The 15,021-nt window shown below is 54.1% G+C and overlaps 2 protein-coding genes across 11 annotated transcripts in view; one reads left to right on the forward strand and one right to left on the reverse strand.

Annotated features, from left to right (window-relative positions):
* Positions 1 to 498, reverse strand: part of ZFR2 (zinc finger RNA binding protein 2) — a 44,175-nt gene extending 43,677 nt beyond the window's left edge. For 5 of the 9 annotated variants that reach the window (XM_034657515.1, XM_034657513.1, XM_034657516.1 and 2 more), the window contains exon 1: positions 256 to 497. In XM_034657515.1, coding sequence (XP_034513406.1) covers positions 256 to 308 — 53 coding nt within the window. In that variant the 5' untranslated portion in view covers positions 309 to 497. Of the gene's footprint in view, positions 1 to 255 lie in introns of all 9 variants that reach the window. The other 4 variants (XM_034657519.1, XM_034657514.1, XM_034657520.1 and 1 more) reach the window with 3 other exon arrangements.
* Positions 499 to 6,838: 6,340 nt separating this feature from the next.
* ATCAY (ATCAY kinesin light chain interacting caytaxin) overlaps positions 6,839 to 15,021 on the forward strand; it is a 31,255-nt gene continuing 23,072 nt past the window's right edge. Inside the window, exons 1-2 of one of the 2 annotated variants that reach the window (XR_004624560.1) lie at positions 6,839 to 7,341; positions 9,708 to 9,825. Coding sequence is in view for 1 of the 2 variants with exons in the window: in XM_002923583.4 (XP_002923629.3) it covers positions 9,749 to 9,825 (77 nt within the window). In the remaining variant the exon portion in view is untranslated. The remainder of the gene's footprint in view (positions 7,342 to 9,707; positions 9,826 to 15,021) is intronic. The other variant, XM_002923583.4, reaches the window with a different exon arrangement.

The following is a 15,021-nucleotide window of genomic DNA, read 5'->3' on the forward strand; positions in this document are numbered from 1 at the left end:
CCGCCTCGAGGGCCGCCGCCCTCCCCACATCAGGCCTGAGCGCCCCCTCAGGTACGGACCCCCAACCCCGCCAGCTCTCCCTCCGAAAGCCACAGTCGGAGCCGCGGCCTCCCGGCTGCGCGGCCATCTTAGCTGGCGCAGGCCTCCCAGCCCGTGTCCCACCTGGCTCCGGCCGACACGCCGGCCCCCGGCTTCCCCGGGACCGGGATTGGGCCCGTGTCCGGCCGGCGGCGCGGGCGGCGCAGGGGCTGTTACCTGTACTGTGTGCCGGCGCCCCACGCGAAGCCGGAGAAGCTATTCGCCGCCATCTTGGCGTCTCCACAGAGCGCGAGCCGACCCGAGGCGCGAAGGGGCAGGGCCGCGGTGGTGGCGTTCCCGGGCCCCGCCCCCGCGCCGCGTGCTGCTCGCGCCCCGCCACGCGCCCCAAGCCCCGCCCCCCGCGCGAAGCTCAGGCCCTCTCGCGTCCCACTGCACGTCTGCGGGCGGACTCTGCTTCGAGCCCCGCCCTGCCGCAAGCACCGCCCCTGACTGGAGTCCCGCCTTCCCTCAAGCGGCTCAACATCCGGGGGCTCTACCTCGAGCCCCGCCCCTTCCCGGAGTCCCGCCTTCCCTTTAACCGTAAGGTTTTGTCTGGGGTTTCTGCCCTGCACTCCAAGATCGACCCTGAGCGGGAGCCCGGGAATACTTTTACTGTGTCCCACTTGGGTGGGTTTGCGAGTTCCGCTGACCGCTCTGGCTGGGTGCAGGTGGCCCCGTCGATGCGGCCACGTCCTGCTTGTCCCTTCGGCACCCCCTGGTTGGCAGCCTTTCGCGGGGCCTTCCAAGAGCCCACTCAGCACCTAAAATTTGCTGACCCTGAACTAGTGGTTCTCACCTGTAGTGATTTGCCTCCAGGGGACACTGGGCGGTGTCTAGGGACATTTGTGGCTCCTGGCATGGAGTGGGTGGGGGCCCCGGGACGCCCCACAGAGAACGACCCGGCTCCAATGTCCGGTGGAGAAACCCTACTCCAAGTTTAAGTCATTTTGAAAGAGATTTCTTGACCCACCTACTACAAGCGCGGCCACGCTGGGGCATGCAGCAGTGAGCAGAACCGCATGGTGCCGGTCCTCCCGAACTTAGGGTCAGCGAGGCAGATCATAACCAAACTATTCATTACAATTACGGGGACTTTTTGGTTAATAACAGCTTGACCAAGATAGAGTCCACATACCGTACAATTCCCCCATTTAAAGTGTGCAATTCGTGGTTTTTAGGACATTGAGAGAGTTGCACGGCCATCAGCACTGTGTGATTCCAGATCATTTTCATCACCATGAGTAGAAAGTGTCTCCATTAGCCGTCACTTCTCGATCTCCCAGCCCCCGGCAACCAGTAGTTTGCTTTTTGTCTCTATGGGTTTACCTGTTCTGCGCATTTCATGTAAATGGACCACTACTTAGCCACAAAAAGGAATAAACTCTTGATACACACAAGTTGGATGAAATGCTAGAGAATTATGCCGAAGAGGAAAAGCCAATGCAACAAGATTACATGCTGTACATCATCTTATGATTCCATTTACATAAAATTCTTGAAATGTCAAAATTACAGAAATGGAGAACATATTCATGATTTCTAGGGGTTAAGGACATGGGGAGGAGGGTATGGGGAGTGGAAGTGCTATAAAAGGACAACGCGAGGTATCCCCTGGTGAGGACATCTTCTGGCTCTCGACTGTATGGAAAGCAATGGTGAGATTGTACTATAATCGTGTAAGATTTTACCATTGGGTAAATGGGGAGACAGGGTACAGAGGATCTCTGTTATTTTTTACTGCGTGTGAATCTACAATTACTTCAAGTTTTTAAAAATTAATTTAAAAAAAAACCAGTACATGTACCGACTGTGGAGGGGTGGTGTTCCTTTCCTCCTTGATATGAAGCAGGCATGGGGCTAGTTAATTCTTGGACAGAAACCATGGCAAGCCCAGGGTGCCAAGGAAAGCCGTATGGGTGATTTAATGGATGGCATTCTTCCACTTGCATCTTCATGCCCATGTGTGGCCACCAGCAACAATCGAGTGGGTCTGGCAAATGCAGCTCTCCCGCCATGCCCTGGCTAAAGTTCAGAGTGGTAATTACACAGGGCCTCCCTCCAATTCCCCGCAGCTCTGATGAGGTAAGGAAGGCTACATGCTTTATACAAAAGCAGGTCTGCTTTAATGTTTTCTCTGGATTACATAATATCTCTCCCCCCCCCCGTTATTTACTACAAGCATTGTGCTAAATGCTTTGCATGCAAGATCTCATCTAGTCCTTACAATGGCTCTTAGAAGTAGATACAGTTTTTTTTTAAGATTTTATTTATTTATTCAACAGAGATAGAGACAGCCAGTGAGAGAGGGAACACAAGCAGNCCTTAGAAGTAGATACAGTTTTTTTTTTAAGATTTTATTTATTTATTCAACAGAGATAGAGACAGCCAGCAAGAGAGGGAACACAAGCAGGGCGAGTGGGAGAGGAAGAAGCAGGCTCATAGCGGAAGAGTCTGATGTGGGGCTCGATCCCATAACGCCAGGATCACGCCCTGAGCCAAAGGCAGACGCTTAACCACTGTGCCACCCAGGCGCCCCAGAAGTAGATACAATATTCTCATTATTGACAGAAGCTCTGGGGGAAAAGTCGCAGCAAACCCTGGGGGAAACCCTGGGGTAGGTTCCTGCAAGCCTCTGGTCACAATATTTTCATCAACTCATCAATACATGATCTTGTGCCCTATATGCTCTGTCTAAAGACACCTTATTTAATACACATTGTTGACTCACAGCCAACAGCACTATAATTCATGCCTGAATGAAGTCTATCTAACACATATATTTTCTCTGTAAGCTGCATCCCAGCCTTCTTGTGCTCAGAAACACCAGACAGCACTGTGCACGGGGTCCACTGTAAACAGCAAAACTACCAACATAAAGTGCAAAAATGCAAAAATCATGGTAGTAAATAGATCCCAAAAGGGGCCATTTACAACCTGGGCTGGAATAAGGAGGCAAAAGGGTGCCTTGTTCAAACCCAGCTGGGAACAAGTATGGCCAACATTCAAATTTTTCACCACTCTGCATTGTCTGCAAATGACCCTGAAAGCGCCGTGAGTATTGATTTGGGGGTTACAAATGTTACAGATGAATTTTAGCCAGTAGCCAAATTTACAAATACAGAAGCAACTAATAATGGCGCCTGAATGTCCTTGTATTAACCCCCTTTGCAAATCAGGAAAATGACAGTCAAGGATCTTTAGCAATTTCATTGCCTCAACCCAATTTAATGAGAACTGACTATGTTTCAGGTGCTCCTCTAGGGCAGGGTTTCTCGACCCACGCTGTTGATATTTGGGGCCAGAAAACTCTCTGTTGTGGGAGGCCTGTCATGGGCATTGTAGGGTGTGGAGCAGCGTCTCTGGTCTGTACCCACTCAATGCCACATCATCTCCATCCCCCCAAGTCATGAAAACCAAAATGTTCCCAGACACCACCAGATGTGCCACGAGGGGCAGAATCCCGCCCCCATGAGAACCACTGGTTTAGGGACTCGAGGCACAACAATGACAGTGCAACATCTCTGCTCTCAAGAAGCTTACATCATGGCGGGGCACCTGGGTAGCGCAGTCGTTAAGCGCCTGCCTTCGGCAGAGTTTCAGTTTGGGAAGGTGAAAAAGTTCTGAGACGGATGGTGGAGATAATTGCACATTGTGAATGTAATTGATGCCACTGAATTCGACACTTAAAAATGATCAGAAAGGCAAGTTTTATATATGTATATTTTAACCACAATTAAAAATAAACCAGACAAGGGACCCCTGGGTGGCTCAGTCAGTGAAGCGTCTGCCTTCAGTTCAGGTCATGATCCCAAAGTCTTGGGATCAAGTCCCACATCCGGCTCCTTGCTTGGCCGGGAACATGCTTCTCCTTCTGCCTGCTGCTCCCCCTGCTGTGCTCTCTCTCTCTGTCCAATAAATAAATAAAATCTTTTTAAAAACTAAAAATAAACCAGATAAGAGCCAAGCTTGGTTTTTGCAGGGCCTCCTCGCCTGTGGCCACAGCACCACGGACAGCTCCCTGTGCTCTCTCATAGGGGAGGGACTGCGGCTTTGTAAATGCCCCTCTGTCCAGACTGCCTTTCTCCTGCTTCTTTATCCATCCCAACCCTACCCACTCCTCAGGACCCAACTCACATCGTCACTGCCCACCCTCCTCCCTGGGAAGTCTTCCCATGCACCCTCCCCCAAGCCACTCTGCTCCAAAGATGTCTCTAAATCAGCCCAGACTCCTTTGCCCATCTGTTTCTCCAAATGGGAGTTCTGCAAAAGCAAAGTCTTTCTTATTCAGACACTGGACCCCAGTACCCAGCACAAAGACTGGCCTGGATTTTTCATTCAGTTCACACAAGTGTCTCTTCCCAGAGCTCCACTTCCCCCAGGCAGGAGTCTCTGGGCTCTCCTCCCCTGCTGTGGGGCAACGCCTTTCTGCCTTGGGCTTGGAGGGCACAGATCCTGATGCTGTGAGTGAGCAGAGTATTGTCTGATCTCCGTGAGGGGAGCCAGCATCCACACATTCCACCTGCATCTCCTGGAAGTCTCCTCTATGCTGGGTGCTGCTGCCCTCTGCAGTGAACATGGCCATGTCCAAGACCAACTAAGTCAGGGTGCCCGGGGGGCTCAGTCAGTGAAGTGTGTGCCTTCGGATCAGGTCATGATCCCAGGGTCCTGGGATCCAGCCCCATATCGGGCTCCCTGCTCAGCGGGTGTCTGCTTCTCCCTCTCTGTGCCCTTCCCCCAACTTGTTCTCTCTCTCTCTCAAATAAATAAAATCTTAAAAAAAAAAAAAAGACCAACCAAGTCTCTTTTACTTTGAATTTTATAGTCTAGCAAGGGGGTCAGAGAATAAACGAAAAAACAGATCAATAATTTCAAATAGTGGTAAGTGCTGTGGGGGGGGGGAATCAGGCTCCTCAGTAAGTGAAAGACACACCCACTCTATGTCCCGGTAACTCCACTCCCAGGCGTGTGCCCAAGGGAACTGAAAACAGGGACCCAGATAAGTCTGTGCACAGCCACACTCACAGCAGCTCTATTCACAATAGCCAGACAGGGGAAACAGCCCCGAAGTCCATCCACCGGTGAAGAGATAAACAAAATGTGTCTCCGACCACAGTGGAAATATACCATTCAGCCACTGAAAGGAAGAGAGCACTGAAGCTACGATGTGGATGATCCTTGAAAAATGATGCTTGACCAAAGAGGCCAGACACAAAAAATGACATAGTGTATGACTCCATTTATATGAAATGTCCAGGACAGGCAAATCCACAGAGAAAGAAAGTGGATTAGTAGTTGTCGGGGTTTGGGGCCGGGGGATGGGGGGTTAGTTTAATGGGGACAGAGTTTCAGTTTGGGAAGATGAAAAAGTTCTGGAAACACATAGTGGGGATGGTTGCACGGCCATGGGAGTGTGCTTAATGTCACTGAACTGTACACTTTCCAATGGTTAAAATGGTAAATGTTATGTCATGAGTATTTTACCACAATTTAAAAATGTATATACTAAAAAAAAAAAATCAGACTGGGCAATGGAATGGGGTGATGGAGTGGAGGGCGGGGTAAGGGTGGTGGGGGAAGTCCTCTCTGAGGGGATTACTTCTGAGCTGACACCTGAATAATGAGAACATCTGCTGGAAGAGCGTTCCTGGCAGTGGGAGCAGCCTGTTCAAAGGCCCTGTGGTGGAAATGAACTTGACGTGTTCACAGAACAGGTGAAAAACCACCACAGCTCAAAGCAATAAGCATCGGTTCCTATTTGGGGCCATTCATTCATTTTCTGCTGTGAACAAAGTACCACAAACCAGGTGGCTAAAAGAAAGAAAGAAAGAAAAAGAAAGAAAGAAAGAAAGAAAGAGAAAAAAGAAACAAAGAAAGAAATCTATTCCCTCTCAGTTCTGGAGGCCAGAAGTCAAAAATCAAAGTGCTGACAGTGTTGGTTGCTTCTGGAGGCTGTGAGGGAGAATCCATTCTATGCCTGTCCAGATTCTGGTGGCTGTTGGCGATCCTTGGCATTCCTTGGTTTGCAGATGTGAAGACACTTGCCATTGGACTTGGGATTCACCGTAAATCCAGGGGATCTCACCTCGAGATGAAAGAACTGGATTCCTAATTCCATCTGCAAAGACGCTTTTTTCCCCAAATAAGGTCATATTCACAGGTTCCAGAGGTTGGGACATGGCCATGTCTCGTGGGGGGCCACCATCCACCGTGCTACAGGTCTAAACGTAGACCCAGCAACAGCGAGACACACGCAGAGAAGCTTTCCAGGCACCGTGCTAAGTCCTTTCCTACATTATCTCATTAAGCACCGAAAAGTCAGTACCATGATGTTTCCATTTCGCAGATGGGGAAACTGAGGCCCAGCAGGTAAGATCACTTACCCGGTGGTGTATCCCAGCTAGTTAGCCTCCCAGCCAGGGTTCGAACCTCCTGATCTGATTTCAGAGGCGGCACTCTTTATGACTTCCCGAAGTCCTCCAGGGCAGGGCCTCTGTGGCGCACAACTGCAGGGGGCGCCTTTCCCTCGGTGGCCCCCCGAGCAAGTGTGTCTCGGAAGACTCTGCCTCCCCAGCACGCAGCTGGGTCCTCAACACACCCGGCTCGGTCCACAGTGAGCGGCCGGCTGAGGGACCCAGGGAGCGGTCCTAAGGCTATTTCCCCTCCCTCCCTCCCTCCCTCCCTCATAATCTAAGGAATGAGGCCATCGCTGTCATTTATTTATTTGTTTGTTTGTTTGTTCCTTGTTTTGTTTCTAAATCTGTGATGCGCCATCAGGAAATCATTTCCGCTTCTGCCCCTGGTGAGGCTCTTGGAAATACTCCCCTTTCAACCAATGGAGAGCACCGGATTCTGGCAGGGGGCTGTGCTTTTTGGTCAGCCCTGCCCCCCCCCACNNACACCCACCCTGCACACAAAAGCAGCATAATTAACTGTCTTAAGGCAGCGGAGCCTCCGCCAGCTGCGAGCTGGCGAGAAGAAAACACCTCGGAGGCACCGTCCGCGACGGCGGCAGGGGCCGCGAGCGCAGCCGGCCGAGGGGCAGCCCACCGCTAACTGCAGCCGTTCCCCACCTCTGGACAAAAGCGCCCATCTGCGCCGCCACGTTGCTCTGGGTGACCTTCCCTGGGTGCAGAGTCCGCCCCTGCGCGCGTCTTCCTCAGATGCTCTGAAGGCCCAGAGACTGCGCTCCGAAGGCGAGGGATGTCCGGCTGCATCCGCGCGGGGCTCGCCTTTGTTTGCGCGTAACCCGCCGAGACCGCCGAGGTGAGTCCACCTTCCTTCCTCCCTGCCGTGCCCGGCAAGGTTTGTCCGGAGACATCCGCTGCCGCAAAGCCCCTTCTGGCAGGTGGGGCGGGTGGGAGCAGGGAACCACGGTCTTGTGATTCTCTGGATGACAACACAGCCATGTCTCCCGATGCCGAGGAAAACCATCCGCAGGCATACACACCCACAGTTCACCTTCCGTGCCCACCGCTCACCTGGAAGGCAGAGGATTGCACCATTTTCAGGACATGCTTAGCGATTAGGCTGATAAAACCCTCAGCCTCTCTCTGGGACGCTTCCTAAGAGACCGAAATGTACACGTCCCATCTCTGTGCATTTCCTATTTATAACACCGTGAGCGGATTTGGAAAAAAAAAAAAAAAAGACTTGCTAGATGTGTACATAGAGGCTTGCCTACGGGGTGGGGAGGAAGGGAGAAGGTGGAAGACTGATTCCTCCTTCTCTGAATTTGAATGTGATATACCGACAGTTCAGCACCACAGAGCCAAGCTCGCTTCTCAGCGGCCCCTCACTTTGCTTCATTTTCCATCCTCGAACGTGAAGTCAGGATCGTAGAACAGGAGTGTACAGGGCCCACGGGGGACCCACCCACACCCCACATTTAGAGGATTGTGGGGCCAGAGGATGGGGGGCACGCTTCCTGGGGGCTAAGGTCACACCCAGCTGGGGATAAGGAAAACAGACGCGGAGACCTCTCTCTCCCGAAGGGAAATTCATTTCCATTGACCCCAGCTTTCCCTTGCAGTAAGGTTCCGGTGGCGGTTGCTGCCCCAGGCATCAGGATTTTTTTTTTTTTTTTTTTTTTGGTGTACTGCGTCTTACTGTCCCTCCTCCATGAATGAATGACGACATTCAGAACAGTGACAAGAATCCAGAGGGAAACTCACCCGAGAGTGTGTGTGGAGGGGGGCAGGGTGCCTAATTTTAGCTACCCCTCCCCCCCTGCCTGGCCTTCACCTGGCCCAGGCTCCCCCCTAGCTCCTCCCTCTCGGACCCATGACCTCAAATGCAGACCCCGCCCCCCGGGGGCTGCCACCCTGTGCAAGGCTTCAGATGACACACCCAAACGGGTAGCCTTGCACCGGCTCTACAGAGAGGCACCCTCGGCATCTGGAAGGGTGGGAGCAGGGTGGGGGAGGGGGGTGCTTAGGTGCTGGCATGTGAGAATAACAACCCAGGAGCTACTTGGAGGATGGGATGCAAGGACACAAGGAGCCCTCTGTAATGACTGTCAAAACCCGCCCAAGCTCCCTTCACGAGTGTGCAGTTAAGACAGGGCTTCTCAGTCTCGGATCTAGGGATGGTTGGGGCTGGATCATTCTTGGTCCTGGGGGGGGCCATCTTGAGTAGCATCCCCGACCTCTGCCCACTCGATGCCAGTGGCACCGTCCCCAAGTTGTGACGACCAAAATGCCTCTAAACATTGCCAAGTGTCCCCTGGAGGAGGGGGGAGGGCAAAATTATCCCCAGTTGAACACCCCTGGTTTACTATGGTGTTGACTAAGTCATGAGATCCTGGAGTGTTATGTCCAAAAGGTGTCATATAAAGATCATTTCTGGTCCAACTTTTTCATTTGCAGAAGGGGATACTGAAGCTGGGAGGGGTGAGTGGGGGAGTCTTCCATGCCACAGGGTGGACCCCAATTCAGTCTCATTCCGCAGTTCCAACTGCTCCCAGACAGCCCAGCTCTTAAGCCACCATCTAGGGTGCTGCCCGACAGCCCATCCTGCCCCCAGCTCCTCAGAAAATAAACAACAAAACTTGTGTTTTGTGCTTTGTAAGAATTATGACCCCAACTTCCAGCCCCAGTCTCTTCCCACGCTGCCTCCATTAGCCCTGAGGTCAGCAGGTTGTCAGGACTTGTTTCTTTGTTGGGGGATAAAAGGGCACGGCAGGTAGCCTGAAGAAGGTGGAGGTGGGTTGGGGTTGACCAGGTCCTGTTTGAAAGTGGCAGTCCCAGCAAGGAAGTTTAAGTAGATCAGTCACTAACACTTTAGTATAAATGATTTAATTGGATTTATTGCTCCCCAATTTAAGTCCAAGGTAAGGGAGGGATGATGAGCCCTAAGGAGAATGGACTTCAGAGCTTCAAAGCGAGGGGGGGCTTAGGCCTGGTGACTCAGCCCCTCACCTGGCTTCAAATTCCAGACCCACATGGGTGTGGTCAGCTCTCTACGCCTCTGTTTCCTCACCTGTGACATGGGAAACCTCATGGAGCTGGTCAATGACTCAGGGTAACGAAGGATGCAACACTCTTCGCATATTGATCTGAAGTGCCACACGTGGCTGGGGGGCTGTTACTACGGTAACTGTCCAGTAAAACCTCCGTTCGGCCCTCCTTCAGGATTCATCTCTGCTCCGAGCCAGCTCCTCTCCTCGGTTCTCATGGGGACCACTGAAGCCACGCTCCGGATGGAAAATGTGGACGTGAAGGAAGAATGGCAGGACGAAGCTCTTCCCAGGTATGGCTTCTCCGTTTCCACATCAGCTGTTGCGTTGCAGGGGGTTGGGGGGTGCCCAGCGCTTCTCTGAGCTGGGGTGTAGGGGACGCCACCGGTGGATGGGACCAGGCACATAATAAATACTTGCTGAATTATTTAAGATCGATTCCACCCCCCCCCCGCTCCCACCAAAGCGCCACAAAAGCTCCCATTCCCACACTATTTTAGGAGCTCTGAACATTCTTCTGCAACCATCTCATGGACTACTATATTCTTACGCATGTTCCCACGAATCCAGGTGATAGCACATTTTTACCCATGGCAGCCAGAGCGATCTTGTCCTACTCCTGCTTAAAATCCCTGGGGCACGTGCCCACCCCAAGAAAAATCCAGTGTTCAGCTTTCCCTGCTTCTTTAACCTCTCTCCCACCACGACCCCCTCTTGCCCCTCCAGTTCTAGAAGCTTCCTTCCCATTCCTTCCCCAGGCCCGGCTGGCGCTGTCAGACTTCGCCCTTGCTGTTCCCTCTGCCTGGAATGCCCTTCCCAGACACCCATGCTTCCCTCGCTTCCTTCAGATCTCTGCCCACAAGCCTCCCTCCCAGGGAGGACCGCTTGACCCCATTCATTACCCCCTCCCTCAGTCCCTCAATCGTTTCCTTCCTGAACAGCGGCCTCAGACACGTCCACATCCTAACCCCATCCCCAGTGAATGTCCCCTACATGGCAAAGCCGCGTTGCAAATGTGATGAAGCCATGAACCTCCGAGTGGGGAGATGACCCCGAGTCATCGGGGGGAGCCCGCATGTCAGCACGAGGGTCCTTCTGGAAGTGTGAAGGGAGACTCTGTTCTCACCCCTTTCCCAGATTCTCCCTTCGAGCTTCCAGAAGGAACCGGCCCTGCCCACACCTTGCCTTCAGCCCTGCGACACCGATTGCGGACTCACTTCCGGCCCCTAGAATCCTAAGAATACGTGTGTGTTGTTTTAAGCCGCTAAGTGCCCGGTGTTTTGTTGCAGCAGCCGTAGGAGACTGCTGTGAGTCTAATACTCTCACATATTTATCTTGTTTATAGTCTGTTTCCCCCTCCAAGTGGAACCCCCCCCCACAGCTGGGCCTTTGCTGGATCACTGCTGCGTGGCAGCAAGAGGCCAGACCCTGGCATACAGTTGGCGCTCAGTAGCTATTGGGTGAGTGGGCGACAGTCACTGGTAGGAATAAGAAACCGTGCAGGAAGGAACAGAGACGCGTGAGCCACCAGGCCTCGTGTCCCTGTTTGCGGCTCTGGGTGGTGTGGGGTAACGTGGTCGCCACAGGCTCCCCTATTCCGATGGCTGGACCACTGCCCGTCTCCGCCCTTCTTTAATGCAAGCAGTTTACCCCAGGGGGTGATGCCCAAGAGCTCATTATACAACCGTCTGGGAAGGACTAGCCAAAGGGATGCATGGGCTCACCCTGGAAAAGAGAATTGGAAGAGGGTCTCCAGTTCCAGAAAATCCCAGCCGCTGAGGGGCCCAAGGCTTCCTCATGCCTCAGTTTCCCTGTCCGTGAAGTGGGGACGTTAATCGCTCACTCCCAGAGTTCTTGAAGGAACCGGTGGAGGCATGCGGGACGAGGCGGCGGGGCTGGGCTCTCCACATGACGCAGGCTCCCCAAACGCACAGTGCCCCTCGGACTGCTTTTAGCTGCATCTTGTTCATGCCAGCACCCTGCCCCCCACCCTTAGAAGATAGGCCCTCTCCCAAGCCTAGTTGAGGCAAAATGGTGCAGCTGCAGATGTGAATTTTAAGTGAGTTTCTCCCAGCTGCAGAGGGTCCGGCTCTGCGTTCAGTGGGCCAGTGTCTGCGGCACAGTGGCCCCGCTGTGCAGCCCCGGGGCGGGAGCCAGCCCTGTGCAGGGGCATCGGCCTTCCTCGCTCTGCAAGAAGGGAGAGCATCTCGCTGATGCGGCAGCCAGCTGAGTCTCCCCACAAGCACCTCTGTCTAGTGCCAGACAGCCCACAGTTCCGTTCCTTCCAGCTCACGGTCCCTTCCCAGAGGCGTCTGCGAACTCCCCTGCGGTGCCCACAGCCCCTCCTGCCACCATGACCTGTACCATCTCCCTTCACCTCGGCCCCAGAGGGCAGCCCGGAGGTGATGTGGCTCGCTGCCTGTTTTCTCCATTCGTTCTCTGTAAGGCTACGCGCCTGCTGAATGCCAGGCCCCAGGCGAGACACTGGGGACACACGGTGAACAAGACAGACCTGCTCATGGCGCATTCAGTCTGGGGCAGAGACGGGCTTTCCCCTTATAAACTTCACAACCTAATATAAAACTGAAGCCGGGTTCGCAGTACCTGGAGAGTGCCTGGCTGGGGCCTGACCGTGCTGGAGACACTGGAGAGATTGGGGAGGGTGCTGGTCCTAAGCCGTGAAGAATGAAGAAGGCAAGGGGTAGGGGCTGAGCATTCGAAGCTCAGAGAGCAGTGTGTGCAAAGGCCCTGAGGCCAGCGGGAGCAGGTTGAGGGATGGAAGGAAAGCTGAGGGGGCATCTTGGCCAGGGTCTCACAGCTAAGGAGAGGCAGGTACAGGGTTAGACAGATGTCTGGCGGGTGCCTCAGCCTGCCCTTCCCTCCACAAGCAAGTGGCCATGGGTTTTGTTTGTTTGTGACTTTTTATTCTGATGAAGTTCCAAACTTAGAAAAAAATGACAAGCATGGTGTGAGGCAGATCTGTAAACTTTTCCCCAGATTTGCCAATTAATGTTTCACTCCCTTTGCTTTCTCATTCCCTCCCCCATCTCTCCCTCCCTCCTGTGTGTCTCTCCTCTCTGTGTCTGTCTCTGTCTCTCCCTCCCTCCTCTGTCTCCCTCTGCCGCTGTCCATGTATGTATCCTGTTGGTATCTCTCCATCCCTGTGGGCATGCCAGTGCACTCTCCCCCCCAGCCCAGCACAAACACGGAGCTGGTTTTGTGCTGCACACCCCTCAGCAGTCCCAAAAAATGTGTGCGGCCGCTGTGGGTTTAGGGCACGCAGTGTGGGAGGGCTCCAAGCAGCCTGAGCATTGCTGCACCTCCCAAGCTTTGCCCTTCTCCATCCTGCACTCCCGCCTGCAGGCTCCTCTCTCCTGGTCTCCTCCTCCTCTGTCCCCCTCAGCTTGGGCTGCAAACAGGATGCCAGCGACAACTGCTCTCGCAGTCCTGGAGGCTGATGGGCAGGTCAGGACGCCATCAGGGCTGGGCTTGGGGAGGGCTCTCTCCCCGGCTTGTAGACGGCTGCCTTCTGGCCGTGGCCTTTCCTCCATGCTTGTGTGCAGAGAGATCACTCCTGTCTCTCCCTCTTCTTATAAAGTCACAGCCCGATGGGCTCAAGGCCCCCTTATGACCTCATTTAACCTTTATTGCTTCTTCAAGGCCCATCTCCAAATGCCATCATATTGGGGGTTGGTCCTTCAATATATGAATTGGGGGGGAACATGATTCAGTCTGTACCATCCTCTTTGCAAAGACCCAACGTGACTGCTGGGAGTAGAGTTGGCATGGGGGGCCAGGCCGTGGTGCCACCCGAGGCCTTGGGACCCTCCGCAAGGCTGTGGTGCTTGGGGGGGGCGGAGGGGAACGAAGGGACAGGGGTGTTGGATGTTGCAGAGAAGACACAATGGCACATTTGTCTGGGCATCTAAAAAACCCCAAGTGGCCAAGAAAGAACCTTTTAGGCCTCTCTGGTTCCCTTGGCCGGGCCCTGGGTTGTCATATTGTGAACCCCCAACGTCATTGGCCCAGTCTCGAGGCTCAGAAAAGCCTCCCTCTACCCAGAAAGATTATGGGGTTGCCACTCACCAGAAGCGGCCTTGAGCAGTCAGAGATGGAGGCTGGCCAGCCCCGGAGGGGAGACCGAGGCAGCAATGCCTCAGCTTGATACCCTCAAAGTCCTGGAGCACAGGCTGGCGGGGGGGAGTGGGGGGATGGTCAAAGTTCATTCCCAATCCCCTTTTCTCACGCCATGAGAAACTGAAGCTGGAACGTGAGGGTAGACTTGGAGCCAGGAGCCACCTGTGAGGGCAGCACGGTCGCAGCCACAGAGCCACTCCAGATAGCTAGGTGGTCCTGCTGGTGCTCCCCACCACTCACAGGGTGCGCCTTCACTCAGCCTGTCCTCCACAAGCCACTTCTCTGAGGGCCAGGCCCGTGCCTCACCAAAGCAAGATAGGAGGAGGCATGTCCCAGCAGGAAGCAAGCAGTTAGAGAAAGCAGGAAGCAGCACTCTAGACAGAGGGGTGAGATGTGCAAAGGCACTGGGGCAAAGGAGGCCTTGGTGTGGTAGGGAACGGAGCACCAGAGCCCATCGAGGTGGCAGGAATGGGGCCGAAGGGCTCACGGACGCCACATCCCAGAGGGGTGCCCAGGTGAGAGATCTGGGTTCCACACTGCGGGCGGCGTGAGATAACAGAGACGTATCCTTGCACAGTTCTGGAGGCTAGGAGTCCAAAATCAAGGCGTCAGCAGGGCCCTGCTCCCTCTGAAGGGGCTCTCCTTCCCGCCTCTCCCAACTTCTGGTGCAGCCCGCAATTCTGGGTGTTCCCTGGCCTGGGGACATGTCCCTGCAGTCTCTGCCTCATCCTCACGTGGCCCCCTCCCTGTGTCTGTGTCCAAATTCCCCTGTTCTCATCCGCATGCCGCTCACTGGATTTAGAGCCCCGTTAATCCAGGATGGCCTCTTCATACCTTAATTGCGTCTGCAATGGCCCTATTTCCAATACGTCATAGTCCGAGGGCTGGGAGCTAGGACTTGAGTTATCTTTTGGGGGAACAGACTTCAACCCAGCTCGGAAAGATGAAGCCACGCTGGGTGCCTCGCATATAAAGGAAAGCCCACTTTTCATGTGGCTTGTCCCCAGCGGGCAGAGCAAGGCTGCGGGGAGCCCTCCAGATCTGCTCCGAGTTTATGGAGAGGCGTCAGCTCAGCGCGATATGAGCTCTGCCGGGCCTTGGGGAAATAGCAGGGTTTCAGCTGGGAGGGTAGGATTTGCTCTGCTGCTGTCCCATGTCCAGAGCTTCTCCTCTGTGGAGCCTGGAGTCCTGCTGAGCCGGCTTCTCCAGGTCAGCATGAGCCCGAACATGATGGAACAACCATTGCACGCTGGGGGTTCTGCCGGGTGCCTCAGCCTTTGGACTTCCACCCCAGGATAGCTCCCCTCCTCCCCCCATCCTCCATCCCCTCCCCCATCCTCTACCCCCTCCCT

The sequence above is a fragment of the Ailuropoda melanoleuca genome, chromosome 4, assembly GCF_002007445.2.
Source record: "Ailuropoda melanoleuca isolate Jingjing chromosome 4, ASM200744v2, whole genome shotgun sequence".
NCBI classification, from domain to species: domain Eukaryota; kingdom Metazoa; phylum Chordata; class Mammalia; order Carnivora; family Ursidae; genus Ailuropoda; species Ailuropoda melanoleuca.